At 36.5% G+C, this 23,396-nt stretch overlaps 1 protein-coding gene across 6 annotated transcripts in view; it reads left to right on the forward strand.

The window, feature by feature from the left end:
- The window catches only part of abr (ABR activator of RhoGEF and GTPase), a 373,871-nt gene that overhangs the window by 348,438 nt on the left and 2,037 nt on the right, over nt 1–23,396 (forward strand). For all 6 annotated transcript variants that reach the window (XM_067437974.1, XM_067437975.1, XM_067437976.1 and 3 more), the window contains 6 exons: nt 16,484–16,543; nt 16,653–16,762; nt 18,411–18,550; nt 19,601–19,735; nt 19,890–19,995; nt 20,497–20,647. In XM_067437974.1, the coding sequence (XP_067294075.1) occupies nt 16,484–16,543; nt 16,653–16,762; nt 18,411–18,550; nt 19,601–19,735; nt 19,890–19,995; nt 20,497–20,647 (702 nt within the window). The remainder of the gene's footprint in view (nt 1–16,483; nt 16,544–16,652; nt 16,763–18,410; nt 18,551–19,600; nt 19,736–19,889; nt 19,996–20,496; nt 20,648–23,396) is intronic.

Here is a 23,396-nt window from a genome sequence, read left to right on the forward strand (position 1 = left end):
CGCTGTATCTCTGCAATGCTTTATCGTTTTCAAACCAAACTTGTTACTTGTTATCACAAACATGACCTGAAGTGACCTGCAGCGTTTCGGCACAGTGCCACCTACCGGTCTGGAGATTTTAAAAAAAAAAAAACGAGCTTTTTTGTCCAAAAACCATATAGATCAAATAGATTTTGGACATCATGCCGAGTCGACAGATATCCATTTGTCCCATATCAGCCATTTTTAGCATTGCCATTTAGAATTTTTTTCTAAAAATGCTATATTTTACAAAGGCATTAGCATATCGTTACGAAACTTATGTCTTCTGCACCATGCCTTGAAGGTACTTAAAAAGTTTCGGGACAACACCACCTTGTGATCAAAATGTATAACAAAATTTACAAAAAGGTTAATAACTTTTGAATGAATTTGCCTATTATAAATTAAACTGATCATAATACATTCCTTGGCTACTGCTGAGAACATAGATATCAATTTTGCCATATTTCGTAAAACTTCCTCTCCTCCATCGTGTTCTTAGATAAAAACCTACTTTTTCAAACGCCTCTTAGGCCGTTTGTCCTATTTCCACCAACTGTATCATCTTCAGACCATCCCGACAAAACAGTAGCTAGACTGGGTAAACCTGATCTGCCGGTGATTTAATTTCGCCTGGCAACTCATTCTGGAAACCCTTACATTCATTTCTACTGCTTCTGTTACACTGTGGGAACCAATCATAGACTGGCTTATCAACCTAGCATGCAATGGGTGGGTTTAACACGATGACAGATAGAGAAATGGTGGGTTGTTGCCTGTTGATCACATCTCTTGTGGTCTGATTGGTTCAATGTTCAGTTTTAAATTTAGCTTGGTCTGGTGATAGCCAGACAAATAAATAGATGAAATCGTTTTTGTTTACCACAGTGACGAAGCTAAGGCATGATGCCAAAATGACTCTTAAGGTTGTATCTCTAGAATGTTTTGACATATTGACACCAATTAATATTAATATTGATACCATAACATAAGGTATTTGCCAGCACTTTGAGCTGTAATTTATGTACAAATTATTTCTGGCCGTAAAAACAAAGCATTTTAGCCTCTGCTGTACTTATATGTGTCTTCTGCCCAGTTGGGGTTAATACTCTTCCTGATCTACTGAACCAGGACTGACACCATATCTTTTTATTAAAGAATGTTTTAGGTAAAATGTTTGGGGTTTAAAATGACAATGCGGTCAAAAAATGACTCCATTACGGTAAGAGTACAGTTTTATTTTGTAAACTATTTAAAGATACAATACTCAAATGTAGCCTATATCTCAAACTGACTGTCTAAGTGCAAAATTGCTACAAATGTCACATCAGTGCAATAACAAAATATATTCAACTTAAATTGGATACACAGCAGTAGATAAAAATGCAGGTTAAACAAATGCAACTTACAGCATATGCAGCGATGCAGCAAACTTTGCACAGTGCATGTCATTGCACTGTAATAGAATGAGAAGCAGACATTTGATATAGATCTATAATAGATAACCAGTTTAAAAATACTATTAGGCTGCATTTACACTGCAGGTCTTGAAAGTGACCCATGTCCGATATTTGCATTTACACTGTACACTGGCGAAACAGCCCAATACGTTCTTAACCGGTGAAAGGAAGTAAAACAGCGCGATATGCAATGGACGCAGACAAAATGATTGCACAATGTTTTGCTGTCTGCACTGTTCCACACATCTTTAAAGGTTGAAGTTTGTGTCCACCTGAGTTGACGTCATTCGCCTCCGTCCTTTTTTCAATGACGTACGACTCGCATTTACTGGGAATATCCGATTTGACCGATTACATGGCAGACGCTAATGCACGCATCTGAATCATATCGGATTTATTAGCACAAATGAGTGAGGCCTGAATCCGATCTGAGGATATCGGAATTCATGCGTTTTTTTTTACTGCTTACACGTTCACATGACATATCCGATCTGTGCCACATGAGAGGAAAAAAATCGGAATTGGGTCACTTGAACCATGCAGTGTAAATGGGGCCTTTTTTACCTGTATTTCCTAGAAGTCTTCGACACAGACAGTGTTTACAGTTTTTGTTTAAATAAATAAAGTGTAATCTTTACTAGCCGATTTGTGTGAAGCATCAACACACTCCTGTTTGTCCTTTACATAATCATCAGACGATCTCTTCTCGCTAACTGTAAAGCCGTAATATGCACAATGAAACCATACAGTCCCTGACAAAAGTCTTGTCGCTTGTGTACAAATTGACCTAAAGTGCCGCTGAAATATATTTCTAATCAAGATTTTTTTACAAGAAATGGCTCATTTTAATCCCACCAGCTTTTGTGATAATGTTTCAGTGAAAAACTAAACTTTTAAAAAAGTATTCTAATATTCACAGCTTGGTAAAGCCCATTGAGTCAATTTTTGCAAAGACATAAGTGTTGTCACCTTGTCATATGAGCTTCACCTGTGACTAATAATGGATCAATTAGGTCTCAAGTGTGTATAAAAAGAACCCCAGTACACTAGACCTTCACATCAACTGCAACTAGACCTCTGCAAACATGCCTAAGATTCACCCTGAGACTAAAGTTTTGATTATCAAGAGGCTGAAGACCAGATCCACTGCTGATGTGGCAGACACCTTCAATGTGTCTCAGCGTCAAGTACAGAGGATAAAAAAAAAGATTTGAAGAGTCAGAACTAAATTGGTTGCACTACACTGCTATTTGCTAGATAAAGTTGTTAGGTACTGGAAAAGCTACATTGTTTAAAAAAACATCTGAGCTTCTGTCAATCTACTGGAAAATGCAGTTAAGTTAGTAGCATCACTACTTGTAGTTAGCTACTCCCCAAAACTGTTTATTGGCATTTGGTTCCATGAAGAACCTTTATCATTCATGAAACCTTATCTTTAGACAAAAGGCTCTTTTTTGGAGCCTTCTATTTTAAGAGTGCAGGATAGAGAATCACTTTTGGTACTAACACACAACAAAGCAGGACAATTCTCTTTCCATATGCTGAGCCCATGCGCTTTTGAAGTTATCATTCTCTTTTAAGTCATGTCTGTCTTTTTATGACGTCCTCTTCTTTCTCAAACATTATTCTCTATTGTTTTGCCCTAGCATATTCCTTTATGGGAGGAATTCTGCCTGTAAAACACATACATGTACTGTACAGACACACACTGCCTTTATCTTCCCACAGGTACTGACACATAAAAACTGTCAAAAGTGTGTGTGTATATATATATATATATATATATATATATAGTAGTGGGCCGCTTTCGGTGTTAACGTGCTGCGTTAATGTGAGACTCTTATCGGGCGATGAAAAAAATAGTTGGGTTGGAGCTGGGTCTATACTACGGCAAGCTATGATTACTTTAACTTTGATATTTTAGCACGGATGTATACCTAGCCGAATTGCACTGTAGGGGGGCGAGAACGAGTCTTCGAACCTGTTTATATATGCCTACTGTGAAATTACCACATCAAATGTGATGTGCTAACATTGGTTCTGCTATGAAGCCGCCAGGGTTTGCTTCAGGGAAAATTTATTTTTAAGAAGCTTCCCAATGGAAACCTCGACAAGACTAAGGTTGTTTGCAGCTTGTGCAATGCAGAATTAGTTTATAGGAGTTCTTCCAGTCTCGAGTACCGCCTAAACGTACACTTTTTTTGTCATTCCGATTGAAAGATTCAGTGGACTGTTTACATGAGACGTTATCTAAACTGATCTGGGGTTTACGTGTGCTGACCATAGACCGCTGACTTTCAGTCATAATCATTTTGTGACATGTTGTGACAGTTTGTCTGGCGCATCAGAAATGTCGACGCTGTCCTATCAAGCAGCTGGAATGTGTTCACGGATGCCATTGCAACACTCAACGGCCACCAGGAGGTTTTATAAAAGCTATTTATTTTGTTGTAAAGTGTAATAATCATTTCAGAAAAATAAATTCTTCTGATCAGGCGCAGTTGATGTAAAAAGTGCCTTGGACAAACGTTGTCAAGATGAGAGAGTGTATCCAGGCTATTTCTGTGTCATTATTCCAACATTATCTTCATAACTTCTTACGAAATAAAAAGTTTACCCCTCAGAAAAATTTACTTTCCTGTCTTGTCAACATTATAGCCTGATGTGAGTGCGTACTCTTGAGTAGTCAAGGTGCGCGCATATCACATCAACGCATACTGAAAAGTAATTGTGTAGTTTACATGTTGAAATTTTTCGTTTGATCGGTTCATAAAAAGGTTTATCCCACCCCTCTCAAACCGATTACAATTTATTGCGTTTTTATTCCGATCGAGGTGTTTTTATGGAGTATTTTCATTCGGATTGGACTTTTAAACTGTTTACGTGCTCCATGAACACACACCTATTATTTGGGTAGCAAACATTTTCTGAATGCCTACAGCAAAATTCAGATGAGCCATTTTAATCTAGATTAATTCCAAAATTAATCTAGATTTTTTTAAAAAGGATCTATGCCCTCCTTTAACATATATATATATATAGGTTAAAGGCTGTTAAAGGAGGGCATATATCCTTTTTTTTTAAATCTAGATTAATTTTGGATTTTAGACTCCATTACACTTGACTCCATTACACGGTTTAAGGACCATGGTATCCCTGTTCTTAATTGGCCAGCAAACTAGCCTGACCTTAACCCCATAGAAAATCTTTGGGGTATTGTGAAGAGGAAGATGTGTGCGTTTATCTGTGTGAGTATGTTCCTTTGATATGGTCATGAATGATGATCCCAGTGTTGTCTCATGACCTGCTCATAATGTCTGACCTCCACAGATGCGGTATTATTTGATAAACGTAAACATTATCAAAACATGTTGCCACTTTAACCCCTTAGACAGAAAAAGGTTGTGTGCCTGAAATCACCCCCTATACCCTTGTACAAGTGGGGGACAGCCATTTGTAGAGGTGAACCACAGTGGACATTATCGAGTGTTCTCAATCAGTTCCCTAATGCACTACGATAATGAATGTACAACTGATGTACACTCAACGGCTAGCCGCTAGCCAATGCATTGTGACACATCTCGCCAGACGATGACGTCCGCAGCACTTTTAATGCACTTAGTGTTTGAATTCGCACACTAGTTTTGTACTTTATTAGTGAAGTAATGCAGGGAGTAGTGCATGAGGTTGTAATGAGGGATTTCAGACACGTAAAGCCATACTTAATACAGCAGAGGTACTGGTTAGTCGTGGCCCAGAAATGGATCGCAGGTTTGTAGATCAGTTTGGGGCAGCGTTGATAAAAAAGTGCTAAATGCTAATAATAAAATGAAAATAACAATATAATCATGTATAGCTGGAACAATAATATAAATAGGCTTATCACCTTGCTCTTGAATATTTGGTTGTCAATGTGAAATGCTCTCCCGTGTTTTGGTACAGATTAGTCTCTTGTCAAATTTTGTTGATGATTGACTGAAAATAACTTTTGTATATGTACATGTATTTGCTACTGTGTTGGGTCAACACAAGGTCTAATGTAAAATTGAGAATTTCTGCTCTTTATGCAAGCTGTGAAGATGTGAAAACTTTGCCAACCTATTGCTAGTGTGATTAATTTGTTCAGTATTTTATGAGCACTTTTTTCTTTATGTGGCTTTAAAAGGATAGTCCACCCAAAATTAAACATTGTCATCGTTTACTGTATGACTTTATTTCTTCAGTGAAACAAAAACAAATAAAATAAAAATAGGGTCAAACAACATCTGACCCCATTGGCTTTCATTGACTTATTCGATATTCCACAGAAGAAAGCCTATACAGTTTTGGAACAAATCAGGGTTGAGTAAATTATAACAGATTTTTTGTTTTGGGGTGACCTTTTACTTTAAATGGGTAATGAATTGAGAAATCAACTTTCCCTTGAGCTTTTGATATATAAAAGGTCATGGTAATATAAGAATGTCCTGTAAGTTTCAGAGCTGAAAACTTCCTTGTTAGTCAAAGAAAAGCTTTTATAGACACCAGGCACAGCAAACGGTCTTGTCTTTCATTCTTACGTCATTGCACGACGAAAAACTGCATCTACATCACGTCTAATCCAGTAGCCTCGCCCACCGACTCATGGAGGGCTCATGCTAGCTGGTCAACAACAATAAATATGCAGAGGACGATTAAGATATTGCGTTATTCCTGGTTGTAGAAGAACACAGTTGCTGCATAAGCTTCCTTTGGATCCAAAGATTAGGAATGAGTGGTTGAACTTTATTTTTAATGAAGTTCCAGCTCACGTGGATAAGACAGTGGTGTTCACGTCATTTCAATGCAGAATCGTTGGTAAACAAATCTCCAGTCGATGCTGGATTTGGATCCGACAGGAATGGTGCAACACAGTTATGTGAGTAAAACACGTTTTTATATGTAACAGTACTGCATTGTTATAGATCGTTTTGCTTATGTGTACGTGTCTAACAGAGCATAACTTTAGCACGCTGGACTCGTATGGGCCATGCTCGCAAAGCCCGGCAGGCCGATGAATCTCATAATATTCCGTTCTTGATCTGTGCTGTTCTCTCTCTCAAGTTGACATTTGAAGGGTGGCGTGCATCCGGTTCGAGCTTATATCGACCAATCTTGTGTAATATAAAAATAATAGTCCAGTCAATCGCGGATCGATGAGAAATAAATCATTGTGTTTGTTTGATAAAGACGTTTACAAGCCCTGTGGTCGAGAGAATCATTCTAGTTGCTGCTTCTCTTTCAATCGCTCCCTCGTGAACTGACAGGGGAGCTTAAGCTCATTAAATTATGTCAAATCAAAATCAACAAATATTATCCAATCCTAGCCGTGGGCATTTACTTCCAAATCTCCGGTGCGTCACACCCACCAAAACCCAGCATTTTGGAGAGAGCCTCAAAACCAGTGTAGAAAATAGACTATTACTTATTGTTTGTGATGTTTTTGAATGTAAAAAACACACAAACATCATTAGTTGACCTCCTTTTTAGAATTTTTAGAATTTTTTTTTAAAAGCCAGTTCATGACACCTTTAAAAAAAAAACTCTGTATTTAATGAGTGTGCTATTATACTGCATTTGCTATGTTGCCACATGAAAGTGAAAATTGACTGTAGAAGAGCACAATTTGCACTAATGCTCATAGTGAACCTTGTGGCAATTGTTCCTTTAATGAAATTAAAGAAATAACAGCAGGAGGGAGGTTCTGTGTGATAGAGATGTATTATGCACAAGAAGAAGAATGTCCCCAGAGATTAACTCATCCTCTGCTGTAACTGTATTCTCTCCAGCCTATACTGCCTCACAAATGGTGCTTCAGGTCTTACCATGCTAATGACTGGCACTGATGAACCGTGCTCCTCTTTAAATGCCAGCTATATGCTAATGAGTGCTTTTATCACCCACATAAATCTTCTGCTGCCAATGTGAGGGCACCAGAACCCTTTGAGGGCTACTGAATTTCCACAAGGCCTTGCTTATTGGGCTAATGAAGTGGAGGAGGGTGATGGTGGTGTCTGGGATAGTCTGGGACGACTGTTGACCTGCTTTGATTTCTTTTTACAATTAAGTGCTGTGGCAGTACCATGATACAGTGATGGGAACCATGGCACTTCAATATATAAATCATGGCACTGGATGATTCAACTCTTCATTTTAGTGTCCTTGTTACATTGTTGTTACATGTACTTACTATAGTAATAAGTAAACTCTTTATAATGGTTCTCTTTTAGCAGATGTTTAGCTTGATTTATGATGCTGTCCTCTTTTAGTTTAACTGGTTGCATTTATTAGCAAAATAGACATTAGCATCTAATGGTAACTGCTGTAAAAACGTCTGTTAAAAATGTATCTTATGCTCCATAACTATCGGGGTATTTATAGTACTGGGATTTTTTTGTTACTTTAGGTACTTTAGTTCTATGTTTAGTAGTTACACAAACATTTTATCATGTTTTTGGACTTCTACAATTAGCAATATTATGTTTTAAGATATAATGCCATCGTGTTCTTTGAAGAACCTTCCCATATAATGTATACTCTGGCAGTACCATGGTAATGCATGGTACTGATATTCACGAACCATGGTGCTTAAATAGTACTCCAAGTGACTTCCAATAATACCATGCTACACTTAAAGAAATTAAAGTAACATGATGTTTTCTTTACCCCCTTTTTTACAGTGACTATATATGATAATCATTCAATACCATGGTTTATATCAAAGTTCTATTGTATTGCCACCTGATGGTACGACCACAGTACATTTTTTTAAGGATGGTCAAGTGTTGTGTTTACCTTATATGGATGAGCTTTAAATATGTTATACAGAAAAATGCGTACGATGATGGTGAAAGATGTCAGGATGTTATTGATGACCAATGTTTATGAGTCAGCAGATTATTGGCATTTCCTGTGTGATTAAGTTACATTTACTGAAAGAGGCCCAGTCCTGCCCAGCAGGCCCAGCTTGTGACATCAGCCCAATGCGTCAGAACACTAAAGCAAACATCAGTCTGACCTCCACGCCAAACTCTGAATACCACAGTAATTACGTCTTTTTTCCCACACAACACACTGAACAAACACACATTCTCCAGCATGTCATCCGATATTGATAAATCATTCCTAAATCTGACTGCACACTGGAAATAGACATTTAATGAAATATTTATTTTACTTCAAGGAAGCAACCTCTGACAATATGGAATTCTGTAGAGATGGGATTTGAAAATCGGTTTTCCAAAGAACCAATTCCATTTTTGTTATGTATTTGGTTCCAATATTGGTTCTATATTGGTCTAACTGGTCTTGTCATAGCATATTTGTGGTTTAATAGCTTCTATTGTTCTCATTTGTGAGTTGCTTAACTTAGTGGATAAAAGTGTCTGCTATGATTAAAGGTGTAGTAAGCAATTTCTGAAAAACACTGTTGATATTTGACCCATACAAGCACATCCCTCCCTTCATTGCACCACCCACAAAATGCACAAACTCGCAATGCAAGAATGCTTTGTGTTTACAAAAAATAAACCAAGATGATGAGTGAATGACACGGAAGAGCAAAAAAATTGACAGTACACAAGAGTAAAGTTGCCAGCAGCCCACCAGCTCCAGACAATGATAATCAAAACTGTCCTGTTACTATAACTATCATTACAGCAATAGCATATCTTAACATAGCAAAACCAGTGTTACTTGTGTATGGCGCAGAAACAACACAACCTCAGTGTCTGTTTTAGGCTTTCCCGCTTAGGTTCCTCATAGCGCTGAAAATTAATGTTTAATATTAACATGGGTCCTAAAGCTCTTGTCTCATTATAACCATTATTTTTCCAGTTTTATTCTTGACCTTTTTTTCAAGCATCTTTTTCTTACAGTATTTCTTCAAATCTTCCTCCCTGACATTTTCTCTATTTCTCCATCGTGAGTGTTTACTGCTGCTGATTGTGACTGAAAGTGTGTTGTGGTGCACGATCCGATCCACAACAGTATTTCTCAGAAAAAGCTTACTGGGCTTTTAAATGTAAATGTAATGTATTGATAGTGGTGTCTGCATTGTTACTGAACCTACAGTACTATGTCAAAATTAATAGTTCAATTAGTTGTGAGCTTGCCTTTCTCCCTTTTATTGTCCTTGTTGTCGGCATTCAGCAGCAAAACATACAGTATGAACTTGAAGTCAGAACTCTCTCTCTCTAACTCTCTCTCTGTCTCTGTCTCTCTCTCTCTCTCTCTCTCTCTCTCTCTCTATATATATATATATATATATATATATATATATATATATATATATATTATTATTATTATTATTATTATTATTATATTTTTTTGTGTGGTTTAATAGCTTATATTGTTCTCATTTGTGAGTTGCTTAACTTAGTGGATAAAAATGTCTGCTAAATGATTAAAGGTTGTCTGGCTTTCCCCAGACCAATTTCAAATTGAAAAGTGCAGTAAGCTATCACTGTTTTTCTCCGTAGCGACTGTACAGCCAAATAAATAAAAAAATGTTTTTTGCAATATTGTGCTGTTTAACACTGTAAAGCTGCTTTGAAACAATCGTCAAGGTTCAGTTATTAACTATTAATTAGTTGTTTATAGCATGCATATTACTAGGATATTGGCTTTTTATTAGTACTTAGTATATATTATTGCCTTATTCTGCATGACCTTATTCTACATCCCTTAATCCTAGCCAATACCTAAAGAAATAAAATACAATAAAAAATACCTTACTAACTATTAATAATCAGTAAATTAGGAGTTTAGTGAGGCAAAAGTGTTACTAAAGTGTTACCTAATATGATATAATATTATATAATATAATGTGATGGACTCCTTATATATTTTATCCAAGGATTCTTGAAAGCTTGCAGAAAAAAATAGCTTTGTGAGAATTACTCTTCAATCTGATTTTTTACTTTGGATATAGCAAATTAGGACAAAATGAATGTATTTAATGAGATAAATGGCGAATTATTAATTTCATGATAAGTGTGCGATTAATCACAATTAAATATTTGTATCTATTGACAGCCCTAATAATTATTAATGCTCTCAAAATTAGTGTGATAACGCATGCGATTAATTTGTTCAGTTTAACCTTTTGAAAATAATAAACGCAATTATGCTTTGTTTTTTTCTGTCATCCATCGTTGCATTATATGATCATGCTCTTATCCGTGCAAATGCTTTTAAACAGACAGAACGCCAGAATCGATTTTTATTTTGTGCTTGAGCGAGCAATACACTATTATGCCAAAAGGCATGTTTTGTCAAATATTCTCATAAGAGCAGCCTTACATTAGTTAAATAAGATCTTTCTTATTAAGGTCTTTCTCATTAATGATAATCGAAGAACAAAGATAACAGAGAAAATTGTAGCCTTAATAAGTATTAATCTATATTTTATATAATCTAATTTAAGGCCATACTGACATTTATTATATAATGGGTTTATGTGAAGATTGTTTTAAGTACACTTAAATTAAAAGTTGTTAATAATAGAAAAGGGGAACTGAAAAGAACAAAATGGATGGTGACAGGGTTTTAAACTCCACTTGAGGAATGCAAATTAAATATTTGATTTCTCTTTGTCCAACTGCATTGTGTAATTGCAACTGAGACTGTAGACTGAGTGTGTTTTAGATAGTTTTTAGAGAGAGCACATGATTGGCCAGTGAGGTCAGTATAACCTTAGTTTGCTAAAACGTGCAGTCTGTCAGTCAGCAGCTCTTCTCAAAGCTACAACCAGTGTGTGTGGCTCTACACTGATGCATACTATATATACATGTATTTAATCAGAAGAGTAGTAAGGTTTTATAGCAATCTTAGGAAGGCCTTGTGTGTGAACTGATATCTTCCTCCCTTTGTTCTCTGTAAAGATCCTCCGTGCAGAGTCTCTTCTAGAGAGAGAGAGATAGGAGTCGGCCAGAGAACACTCTGTTCCTGCTCTGTACAGCAGCAGGCTGGCAGAACAGAGGGAGATGGGGTGGGCAGGGGGAAGGGACACATTGAATTAGAGAGAACGAGACGGCAGGAAAGAAGAAAACAGAATGGAGATCTGTATCACCAAAGTGTATCACCACAGAATTCTTGTTATAGTGTAATTACATAAATATAAAGTAATTACTTACTATAGGATTAGTTTAGGTTTTGATTTATAGTTAGTTGCTTAGAATTATGCATATTTTACTGTTAGTATTATAATAAGTATGTGTAACGTGTAACAAGAACACTGTTAAATAAAGTTTTACCTTTTTTTTCTAACTGTACATTTTTGCAATACTCCCATATTCAAGATACATCTTTATGTGGCTGTTATTAGAGAGATTGTTCAAAGCTCTGAACCAGAGCTCCTAACAAACTCATTGAACAGGAAACATAAACCTCATGTTCAGGTCAGCACGGGTCTGTCTTAAAAACAATTCAGAGCAGCTTCCGTCTTTATTTTGGATGTACAATCCATGAGCAATTAAATGAGGACATTAAGATACTACTGACTGGTGTATTATCTTAAGATAGTTGGTCCATGCAGAGAGTGATGAGTGATGACCTTCACCCTACCTCCATTATGATCATCTAGACTGGCTTATAGGGATTCAATTGGGTATGCTGTTGAAATAACACCATAGCATATACATTTCGTTTGGACTCTTTCACCTCAAAATTTTCCAGAGGAAAGTGAAAAGTGTTGTCTGTGTGGTAATCCCCCAGGACCTTTAAGAGTTTGGAGGAAATCACTTGGGCAGATGAGGTGACTAATCTTTGAGAGGGTAAGCCATTTAGCTGCTAAAGGGTTTTCTAGACATATCATGGACAATTTTATTCTATATATTTTTGATAAAGTACTGTAGGGTGTACCAGAAGGTTAGATGGAGGTATTTTCCATTGTATTGGGATTCTGTAAGGCTATAATCACACAACAGAAGAATACGGATCAGACATGTTTGGAGTAAAAAATACGGTTCAGTTCATTAACCAGAGTAACCTCTGCATGTAATTGATGTGTTTATCAGTGGGCTAGTGAGATGACTCGCCATTGTATCCTGATATATTAAGTTATTAAAAACAACAACAACAACAACAAAAACTTTTCAAATAGAGTTTTAGTTTTATTTGTTATTAGGGCATAAAGTCAAAAATAAACTGAAAGAAAAACTTACTTAAAAGAATGAGTTTCTTTGTTTTGAACAGTTTGAACCATCAAATTAAACTTGTGTCCATCAAATCCATCTGATGTGGTGCAGAAATGGTAAATTTGTCTCTTAAATATGAGATAATTTGATCTAGCTAGGTCCTCCCAATGTTGCCACTGCTGATCTAAAGTCAGAGTCAGAGTAGATGGGTTTATTGAGTATTTTTTCCTAAAATGCACTAAAATGCTTTGACACTAAAATGCTCTGTATGATGTGCTACTGTAGTAAATTGCTGCATGGTTATAATTTTCTTTCTAATATGATCAATCTTACATGTAAAGAAGTTCATAAAGTCATTACTGTTGTGCTGTTTACAAACATCAGAAGTTGAAGCTTTATGTTTGGTTAATTTAGCCACTGTATCGAATAAATACCTAAGGTTGTGTTTGTTTTCTTCTAAGAGAGTCGAGAAATAAGCAGATCTAGCAGTTTTTATGATAATAACTCTAGTTTTGTTTTCTTCCATCTGCACTCCATTTTTCTGGCTGCTGTTTTAAGGGCCCGAGTAGGGGCGTATCTCGGGGGAGGGGGTGGGGGGGTGGAGTTAGGATGATTCTAAGGGCCCATGAACTTTTGGGGCAGCCAGAGATCGGTTTTATTAGTAGTTACAGTATTAGTAGTAATGAAATATAAATTGTAAATGCATAATCTACCAGAGTAACAAATAATACAAAATTATATCTTATTTTCTGGCAAAAAATATCTCCCCCCATTTACTGCATGGTTCCGTTCTGTTCTGCGTATCCTACAATCAATGAGGGATTTCAGATGGTAAATTGTCAAATTAGAGACGTCTTCGCGCTCATCAACGAACTATAAGTATGGTCATCAAAACTGAAGCTACAGCGATAGTCTATTCAATAGGTTACATTTTCCACCACTGAAAATAAAAAGAATGTCATTTTATTTTTTTTAATTGTGACTCATATAATGCGTCAGATAATCTTTAAAAAAAAAAAAAAAAAAAAGTGCTATGCTTCAGTTAACAGTCACAAAGTACAAGATGAGATATGTAAGTTAGCTAAACTAACCAGCTGTGTTACAATAGAAGTTAAACGAGCGACAGAAACAATCAGTTGGCAAAGACTGTATCAACCAAAGCTCAGCTTTGAGAAGGGGAATATGCAGGTCAGGAAGGAAAGAGAAGGTGATGGAGATGAGAAGCAGCTAATACTGGTGAAAAATTTGGGAATGGTACGATTTGTAAAATGATCCGAAATACATCAAAAACAGTATCATTGTGTAATATTTTTTATAATGTACTTTTTTTTTTTCTATTTGAATACATTTAAAAATGTTATCCCTGTGATCAAAGCGGAATTTATCCTCTGGATATTATTATTACTCCAGTCTCAAGAGTCACATAATCCTTCAAAAATCATTCTAATATGAGGATTTGATGATCAACAAACATTTATGATTATTATCAGTGTTGAAAACAATTTTCTTAGGATAATTTAATGCATAGAAAGTTAAAAAGAACAGCATTTATCTGAAATATAAAGCTTTTGCATTTCGATACTGTCACTTGAACAATTTAATGCATCCTTGCTGAATAAATTATGTATTACTTTAAGTTCTTTCTCAAAAAAGAATTAAAAAAAAAAAACTTTTTATTCATCAAATAATCAAAAAAAAAATGTTTTACACAACTGTTTTCAACATTGATAATAATCATTAATGCTTATTGAGCAGTGAATCCTCATATGAAAGTGAAGGATCATGTGACACTGAAGACTGGAGATGATAAAGACTAATGATGATAAATTCAGCTTTCAGCTACTATATATTCACATAGAGAAGTTATTTTACATTTGAATAATATTTCACAATATTACAGATTTTCTTTGTATTTTTAATAACAAATGCAGCATTAGTGAGCAAAAGAGACTTCTTTAAAAATATTTTTAAAAATCATACCATTCTCAAACTTTTGTTTGAGTAGTGTAAATATATAATTAAATGGCTGACAATGATTTTGGATCGCTATAGGTTGGCCTGCATGTTTGGTACGATAGGGGGCCCAAGCTCTTTTAAGCGCAGGAGAGGAACTGTGTCTAAAATGTTGCAACATCTTGTTCTTCTAAACTATCTGGAGTGATGAGGAGATGATACTGATGAGGAAAATTATTTAAGAAGCAATCTTTAGTGCCGGCAGTGATAGTCCTGACAAAAAGCTATTCAACCTAATGTACGTTAATGTTTTCCTGAAAAGGTTCATTTTATGGTTGTTTTTTCAGAATTTTTACTATTTTTGTTATGTCATGTGTCAGCCTACTTCATGTTCATTTGTTATTGAAGTTTAATTAAATGCATACACATAGGAATTGGTTTAGATTAAGTCTTAGAGTAGACCAGCGCAGCAAATGTAGAGGATTTCTTATAGTGATCAGGTAGGGAACTGGTTTTAGACATTCTGATTGTTTGTTATTGTGACTTTCCCCTTTGGTTTTGATCCGCAGGTTAGTTTAAAAGTATAGGGAGGGTCTTCCCTAAAGAGCCCTCCCATCATCCATCTTGTCTGTTGCGTTGCATGTAGCATGGGAAAACTTGTGTGAAAGAGCTGTCTGTGAGAGAGAAAGTGTGTGTAACTAAGTTTCTTTTCCTCAGAGAGTTGTGTGTTAATGGAAACAGCACAGATTTTGCCTGGAGTGGTTCTCCTTATATGTTCACAGGACCATAAAGCACCTAAATATCATAGTGTTAGTTGTTGTGAATTATGCATAATACTGGACACTATACAGTATAAATGACAGAAAGGGTTTTGTCAATGTTACAAGTTAATTGAATTTCTTGCTTTGTTGATTCATATTTTTTTTATAATGCTGTGTTACGGTGAAGGCCGTGTTCATTATAAAACTTCATTGTGTATACAGGTTTGATTCATACATGTTAGACTCTTATGCAGCAGTGTAGTAGAGTTAACTTTATCACATTTTCAGTCTGGATATATAATAAATATATATATAGAAAGCACTGCCTGGGAATTTTTAGATGGAATAACAAAATGATTTCGAGTCATCTTTATCACGAAAAAAGAAAGTTAGAGAGGAAATAGATTATTTTTAAAGGCTCTGTTATAGGTTTTAAAATGTTTGCATGAAGAGTATAGGTATATAGAAAAAGACTACAGCTAAATGTGACTGCAAGGCATGAAGATATTACAATATTATAAACATTAACTTCAAGGTTTTTTTGCAAAGCTTCTTTGAAACAATGTGTATTGTGAAAACTGCTATACAAATAAATACATTTGAAATATAGTGACATATAGTGCATATGTGTACTAATATATTGCTCAAAACACTGTAAATGCTTTCAGGAGGTGATTTATTGGTATTCATTGATGTAATCATTTTTATGATTTCTTTCTCTGACCTTACTGAGATAGTAAATCAAAATTCTTTCATATTTTACTAATGTTTGTTGTTGTTGTTGTTCAAAGCCTGGATGAATTGTTATTTTTTTCTTCTGATGAACGCAAAAAAAATATTTTGAAGAATATGGAAGTCAATGGGAACTAAAACGGTTTGGTTATCAACAATCTTCAATCTTCATGAAATTATTTAAATTTGGTGGACTAATTGGTTGGAATTTGCATTTAATTTAATAATCCATCATCACGTCTATTCTGCTCTGGTCTCTTCAGCACTAACCTTCAACCTATGACAATATTCTGTAAAACCATTTTGTTTGCATTGCATTAAGCAGCAATAATTGCATTAAACTTTTTGATGCTTAATGATGAAGCAATCCTCACACTCATTTCTCTTTGTCTTGTCACAGCTGGACCCACAGACAGTGCAGTCCAAAAACTGGCATTTGGACGTCATAGAAATGAATGGGGTACTAATATATTTCTAATAAAACATATTGATACTTTTTGTATTGTTGTCTTAAATTAAATTTCCTGAGACATATGTGTGATTTAGCTTATTAACTCATTCCTTCTCAGATTAAAGTGGAGTTTTCCATGAAGTTTACAAGTCGGGATTTAAGTTTGAAGCGGACACCATCAAAGAAACAGAGTGGTGTGTTTGGGGTCAAAATTAGTGTGGTAACAAAGTGAGTATAATGTCAATCCTTAAAGTCACCATGAACTGAAAATTCACTCTAATTCACTTGTTTTCTAAATGAATGTTGCTGATCTCATTGTGAATGATTCTTCTGTGCATGTGTTCCTTTTTTAACACATGCAGATTCATTAGAAAAACCTTTTTGTGGCAACATTTCTGCAAAATGCACATACATTACTGCAGTTTCCAACAGAAATTAACACTAGACACAGTAACACAGCAAACACTTTTTTTTTTTTAAATTTTCATACAAAATGGTGACGGGCAGTAGCCTGACAAGCCAGACCCACATCAAGATGTTTGGTCTGGAAACTCACCATTGACAGGGCTCAATCCGAGGGGCGGGATAAACGGTTGTCTTTCAAACTCCCTCTGCACGCGATAGGATAGCGCTACCACCAACCAGAGCAACGAAGGTGAAACAGAGCTTGTTGATAGAGTAAACATTCGCCGTATCCAGTCGGCAAAGCTCCGAACACATCTTGCCTTTTTAAGAATGACTTCAGTGCCGTTCTTTGTTCTTTTCTCAGAGAAAAGCTTAACTCCAAGTCTTACAGAGTCTCGGTCAAAGCTGATTCGAAAGACCGCCGTTCACCAGTTTCTGTGTTTACTAGAAGCACGCAAACGCAACTCGGCCGTCGTCATTATGGCCCCGCCCACCGACTCTATACACGATGTGATTGGCCTGGCAAGATTTAGGGAAATACAGCTCAGAAGGGTATTGAGAGTTGGTAGACGACACTCGCGGGCAGATTAAATTTGCTGCTGCTAGGGTGCGTTTAGATTTCTAGGCTAGATGGGCAGTTTATGAATGAATAAAGACCTATTTTCACATGGCTCCTTGTAAAATATTATATTATGACCTCAAAACACTTTTTACCGTATTGCATGATTGGTCAATAAATACATTTTGGCGTTTGCATTACATAACCAGCTTCATATGTAGGTTTAGAGTTCAGTGTAGGTTACACTATTTTAAAATGCAATGTACCTTTAAGCGCCACTCACTGGACATTTCAATTAATTAATAAAACGCTGCCAGACCCAGATGTTCATTTGTTTCGGATAAAACTGAACATCCTTTTAGCACCACCCACTGGACATTTTATTTTGCAACTGTCGCAAAATGTGCATGACGCAACATAGTATCATTTTGAAGAAATGTTGCCGAAATGTTTTTTCCAATGAGCCTGGACATTGTTGTTGTTGTTTTGTTGTTGTTGTTTTGTTTTTTTAACCTCATAATGATGAATAAAAATGTCATAACTGGATCTTCCTGTGAAAATGACAGACTTCTCTTTGGTGACATCAGGGCTTCTCCTTTATTAGTGCACTTAAACTTTACCCCTGCCAGATCTGCCTTCATTTTTGTGGAGACCTGCATTAAAAAAATTGATAATCCATTAGACCATTAGATGAAAAGATTTGTTATTTTTAAGTTTAATCACAACTTTATACATTCAAAATATACTACATAAAAGTATAAAATGACAAACAAGAAAGAAGCACCTTTTTATGATAGTTTAGCCTTACTGAACAGCAATGTTTTGCTTTCATAAAATAGCTGCACAGTTGCTCTCTGTATGTTTAGATTGTTTGCATCATGTACATTGATTTTGCCTCTTGTTGTTCCTCAGGCGCGAACGATCCAAGGTGCCTTACATTGTGCGGCAGTGCATCGAGGAGGTGGAAAAGAGAGGTATTGATGAAGTGGGAATTTACAGGATCTCTGGTGTGGCCACAGACATCCAGGCTCTGAAAGCTGCTTTTGATGCCAGTAAGAATCTTAAGCCAATCACACATCACAAGTGTATACATATATAATAATATATATTATTATATTATGAGAAACTAGATGCCTTTCTCCACTGAAGTTCTAAGTTGTTCAAAGCATTAAGGATGTTGATATTTAGAAGGCAGCTGTCTGACTCTGAGATGGAGAATGGGAAAGTGGTTTGTGTAGCATTAGCAACACATTATTGTTGGGTAACATAGTCAAGCCAAATGAGAATCATGTCAATCACCATTTCCAACATAAAGAGTGATACATAAATCGACTTGTAGATGAGCCTGTATATTTCACTCTTCTGTTTCTTCTTCTGAATCAGTTTCTGGTTCAAACATATATGGCTGCATTAAACCAGTATTTACACTTGCTGTCATGTAACGTTTACTATGGTAAAGTTGACAGAGTGGCTCAGGTATTGTGAGCTTGTGTGATTGAGTAGAGACGGGGACTAATATGCATATTCATGGATCCATGTATACTAAATGAAGCAAGAGTGTAGTGTACATTCAAGCTATTTTAAGGCATGAAAAAAGCATTTTTAAATATGTACTTTTGGTGATCAAAGATTAGGTTTAAGGGATAAAATTATTGACTACAGTGGGACTGTAAAAACAGATCCTTCCCTTGTTTTTCTCCATATGCTTTTGCTTTAACTTTTCTTGATAATTTCCCATCAGTCTTTTCCCCCTGTTTTCTCTCTCTTTGGTTATGTGAGGTCTGTGTATTGAGTCTAAAAGCATCAGCAGTGTTGTGGGAAAGGCCATGCAGAGGTCTGACCCCCCTCCAGCTGTCAGCTCGCTCAATAAACACACACACAGAGTATCTGCGGGAGTATCCAGAATCGTACCTTCAGCTATTTTACACACTCACTCTCTCTCTCTCTCTCTCTCTCTCTCTCTCTCTCTCTCTCTCTCTCTCTCTCTCTCTCTCTCTCTCTCTCTCTCTCTCTCTCTCTCTCTCTCTCTCTCTCTCTCTCTCTCTCTCTCTCTCTCTCTCTCTCTCTCTCTCTCTCTCTCTCTCTCTCTCTCTCTCTCTCAGATACCAAGGATATCCTGATGATGTTAAGTGATATGGACATTAATGCTATAGCAGGGACACTGAAATTGTATTTCAGGGAGCTGCCAGAACCTCTTCTCACAGACCGGCTATACCCAGCCTTCATGGAAGGCATTGGTAAGACTTTCACATTTGTTGTTTCAACATCTTAAGAGTATTAAAATAATTACATCATAATTACATATATATACTGTGATATGTAGCAAATAGGGTCATTTTGAATGCATATAATTAAGGTGTAAGAATATCATCACACTCCTCTTCATTACAGCTCTATCAGATCCTGCAGCAAAAGAAAACTGCATGATGCATCTGCTGCGGTCACTACCAGACCCAAATCTCATCACATTTCTCTCCTTACTGGAACACCTGAAGAGGTAAGTGTGCACATTGTGTTTTTTTGAGCAGCAAATAAGCATATTAGAATAATTTCTGAAGGATCATGTGACCCTGAATCAATTACAGCTTTGGCATCACAAAAAATATTAAAGTAGTTTAAATTGTAATAATAATTCACAATTTCACAGCCTAGTATAAGGAAATTGTTTCAAAAACATTAAAAGAATCTTGCTGACCCCAAAACTTTTTTAGATTTTTTAAACAGCATCAGCAAATTTACTCCATTAAGTTTTAGTATGTGTGAAACTGCTATCACAATTCACACAAATCTCTCTGAAACGTCGTAAATTAGCAAGCAAACGAACATTATCACAAATAATCTCTCAGGGAGCATTATTGCTAACTCTAACTGCTGCCCATTATCACAAACACTGTTCACTGTAGGCACCTGCTGGGCTGGCCAACATTGTGAAATATACAACTTAAAGATTGTTTAATGAGATGTGACAGTATTGATGTTTGGTTTCCTCTCATTACAGGGTGGCAGAGAAGGAGCCGGTCAATAAGATGTCTTTGCATAATTTGGCCACAGTGTTTGGCCCCACTCTGTTGAGACCCTCAGAGTCAGAGAGCAGTAAGGCCCACATCACGCTGGCCTCCGACATCTGGTCACATGATGTCATGGCACAGGTCAGTCCTGACTTACACAGTGAATCCTCATGTCAGTTTTACAGTGTCTGGAAAGGACTTGTGGAGTCCTGGCCAGCTTGAATAGATTGTATCACTGTAATGGGTTGTGTTTAAAAGTTTAAAGATGCACATCAGTGCTCTGTTTATAGCTTTCAGTGTATCATTATTACATTGATGCTGATGTGGTCTACTGTGGGTAGTGATCAAATCGAATTATTCGCAAATTAATCACACCTCAAAATTGGCTGTGAAATTACCCCCAAAAGATAATTTCAAGTCATTGTTGTGTTAAAAAGTTGATTTAGAAACAAATGTTTGATTTGATTCAACATAGGATTTATTACACAAACTTTTTTTAATGAAGTGATACACTAAATAAGAAATTAAAACTGCCAGTAGGTGGCGATAAGTGTCTAAATGAGTAAGAAATTGGGCCCCATTATACACCCGGCACAATGGGATGCCAGTGTTTTTTGCTAGTTTCATCCAGACGCAGATACATTTTTACGTCCAGCACCACGTTGTTTAAATAGCAAATGCACTTGCGCCCATCTGTTTGCCCATGGTGCATGCTGAAAATGAGTTGTGTTCGTGCGCATTCTTGGTGTTGATATTTTGAGGCAACTAAAAACAACTGCGCCATTGACCAACAAAAACCTGGTCTGAAGTCAATACCACCGTATTATTTGTGTTATTTAAAGGGATCCGCTGGTGTTGAGACTTGTATGGCTTAATATAACATAAACGATGTCTCTTACTGAAATATGTAGTAGAAAACCCATGAAAGATCTACGTTATTTAAAAAATCGATTTAATATTTGGACCATGGGCGGCGCCATCTTGTTTGCGTTCTAGGTTGATGATGTCGAATGGTTGCACTCCTCAATCAGCTGGCGTTACCCGTAGCTATTTTTACCACAACGCAACTCGAAAATTGTTTCAGAGTTAAACAAAACCAATGAATTGCTTTGTAATTGTACGTAAAACACACTCAAACATACATGTGCACACAAACTCACCTACACAAGTCACAAACAGATCGGCGGGCGGGCACACACACCTGACAGACTGCTCTGTCTCAATCGAGATGTTAGGCTGCTTAGTCTCCACGACAGGGGCTGAATCTGAAATCGACCCCCTATACCCTGAAATAGGGCATTATTTGAAGGGACGGCCATTTGTAGTGTTGTCCGACACCATAGTGGACATGTTTGAGTGCAGTCATTCAGTCTCACGTTGCACCGCAATAACGAGTGTACAGCCGATTTACACACAACAGCTGTCCGACTTCCCGCACTCGTCTTCATTCACTCCTTCAAGTTGTATTAGTGAACAAAAGTAGGGAATGTTATTTGTGTCTTGAAAATGAAAGTTTAAAGATTGAGGTTAATTTACTGAGCTTGTGCTAAAACTTTAATGCACAAACCAATCCCATGCATCATCACCAAAACATCCTGCCTCTCTTCCTCCTCACGTTAACTTATCCCATGGTCCTACCTAGATAGTTCCCTCTGCTGGTTACATTAGGCATTACAGTTAATCTACTGCATATCAACAGTCTATCTATGATATCAACACAGGGAATAGTGATTGAGGGTTATGTATGCGCGCATGCAGTTTATATATATATATATATAATATGACCCTGAATCTGAAGAAGAGACAGAAGCACCACAAGAACCGGCTGTCAGCTAGACACCTTCTGTGGACGCAGTCTCAACTGGACGAGTTCATGAATAGCATCAAGCTCAGGCAAAACCACGTCAGACTGACCGGCTTTTGAAATTGGCCTGATTTCTCGCTTATTTATTTTCGGCTAGAGCTGACAGAGGTAGCAGTTCAGTTTCACATTGACTTGGCACTTTGCATTATGGCCAAACATCTCCACTTTGGTCTCGACTGTGTAAAATGCATTGTTGCAGAAGTCTTAAGGTTTGTTCAGATGCAAATTTGTAAACCTAAGCCATGCTGCCATGTTCTTTTTTAAGGGGAAGCTTTTTTTTTTATTCGCTATTAACATGGCCGAAATTGCGAGCTGAAAGACTAAACACTTTTTCAGGGAGGAATCCTTTTATTTTTAATATTTAAACAAATGTGTGTGCTACTGCTCATTCCTATGTGTGTAATAAGTAGAGTGTACACGTGTTGTGCACCCGCCTATAGGCGCATATTACTAACACGCCCTTAAAATAACACACACACAAAAACAGGTTTTAACCCTTTAGACCAGGTTTTTGTTGGTCAATGGCACAGTCATTTTCAGTTGCCTCAAAATAGCAACACGCCAGCAATGCACCTGAACACACTTCGTTTCCATGGACAATTTTTTTTTGGAAAACAGATGGGCATGAGTGCTGCTGCTGGACTTGAACAGGATAACTGCAATGAGCTGAAACTAGCAAGAAACATGCTGCACCTAGAGTTGCATTGCACCGGATGTATGATAGCCCTTAAAGTCAGTCCCTTGCCGCCATCTAGTTGCATAACTATGTAACTTACAATGTTTATAAATACAGGCTATTGTACAGACCACAACATAACATTATAATATTAATATTATAATAATATAAACATATTTATTGAACAATAATAGCAATTTTAAACTTTGCATTTAGTATATATGATGAAGTTGTAGGCTGTATTTTGTATACTGTGTATCTGTAATTTGTAACTAAACTAACAAATCCATGACAAATAAACAATCGTATTGCTAAGTACATTGCAATATAATAATATATTTTTTTTATTA

The sequence above is a fragment of the Pseudorasbora parva genome, chromosome 3 (assembly GCF_024679245.1).
Source record: "Pseudorasbora parva isolate DD20220531a chromosome 3, ASM2467924v1, whole genome shotgun sequence".
Lineage (NCBI taxonomy): Eukaryota > Metazoa > Chordata > Actinopteri > Cypriniformes > Gobionidae > Pseudorasbora > Pseudorasbora parva.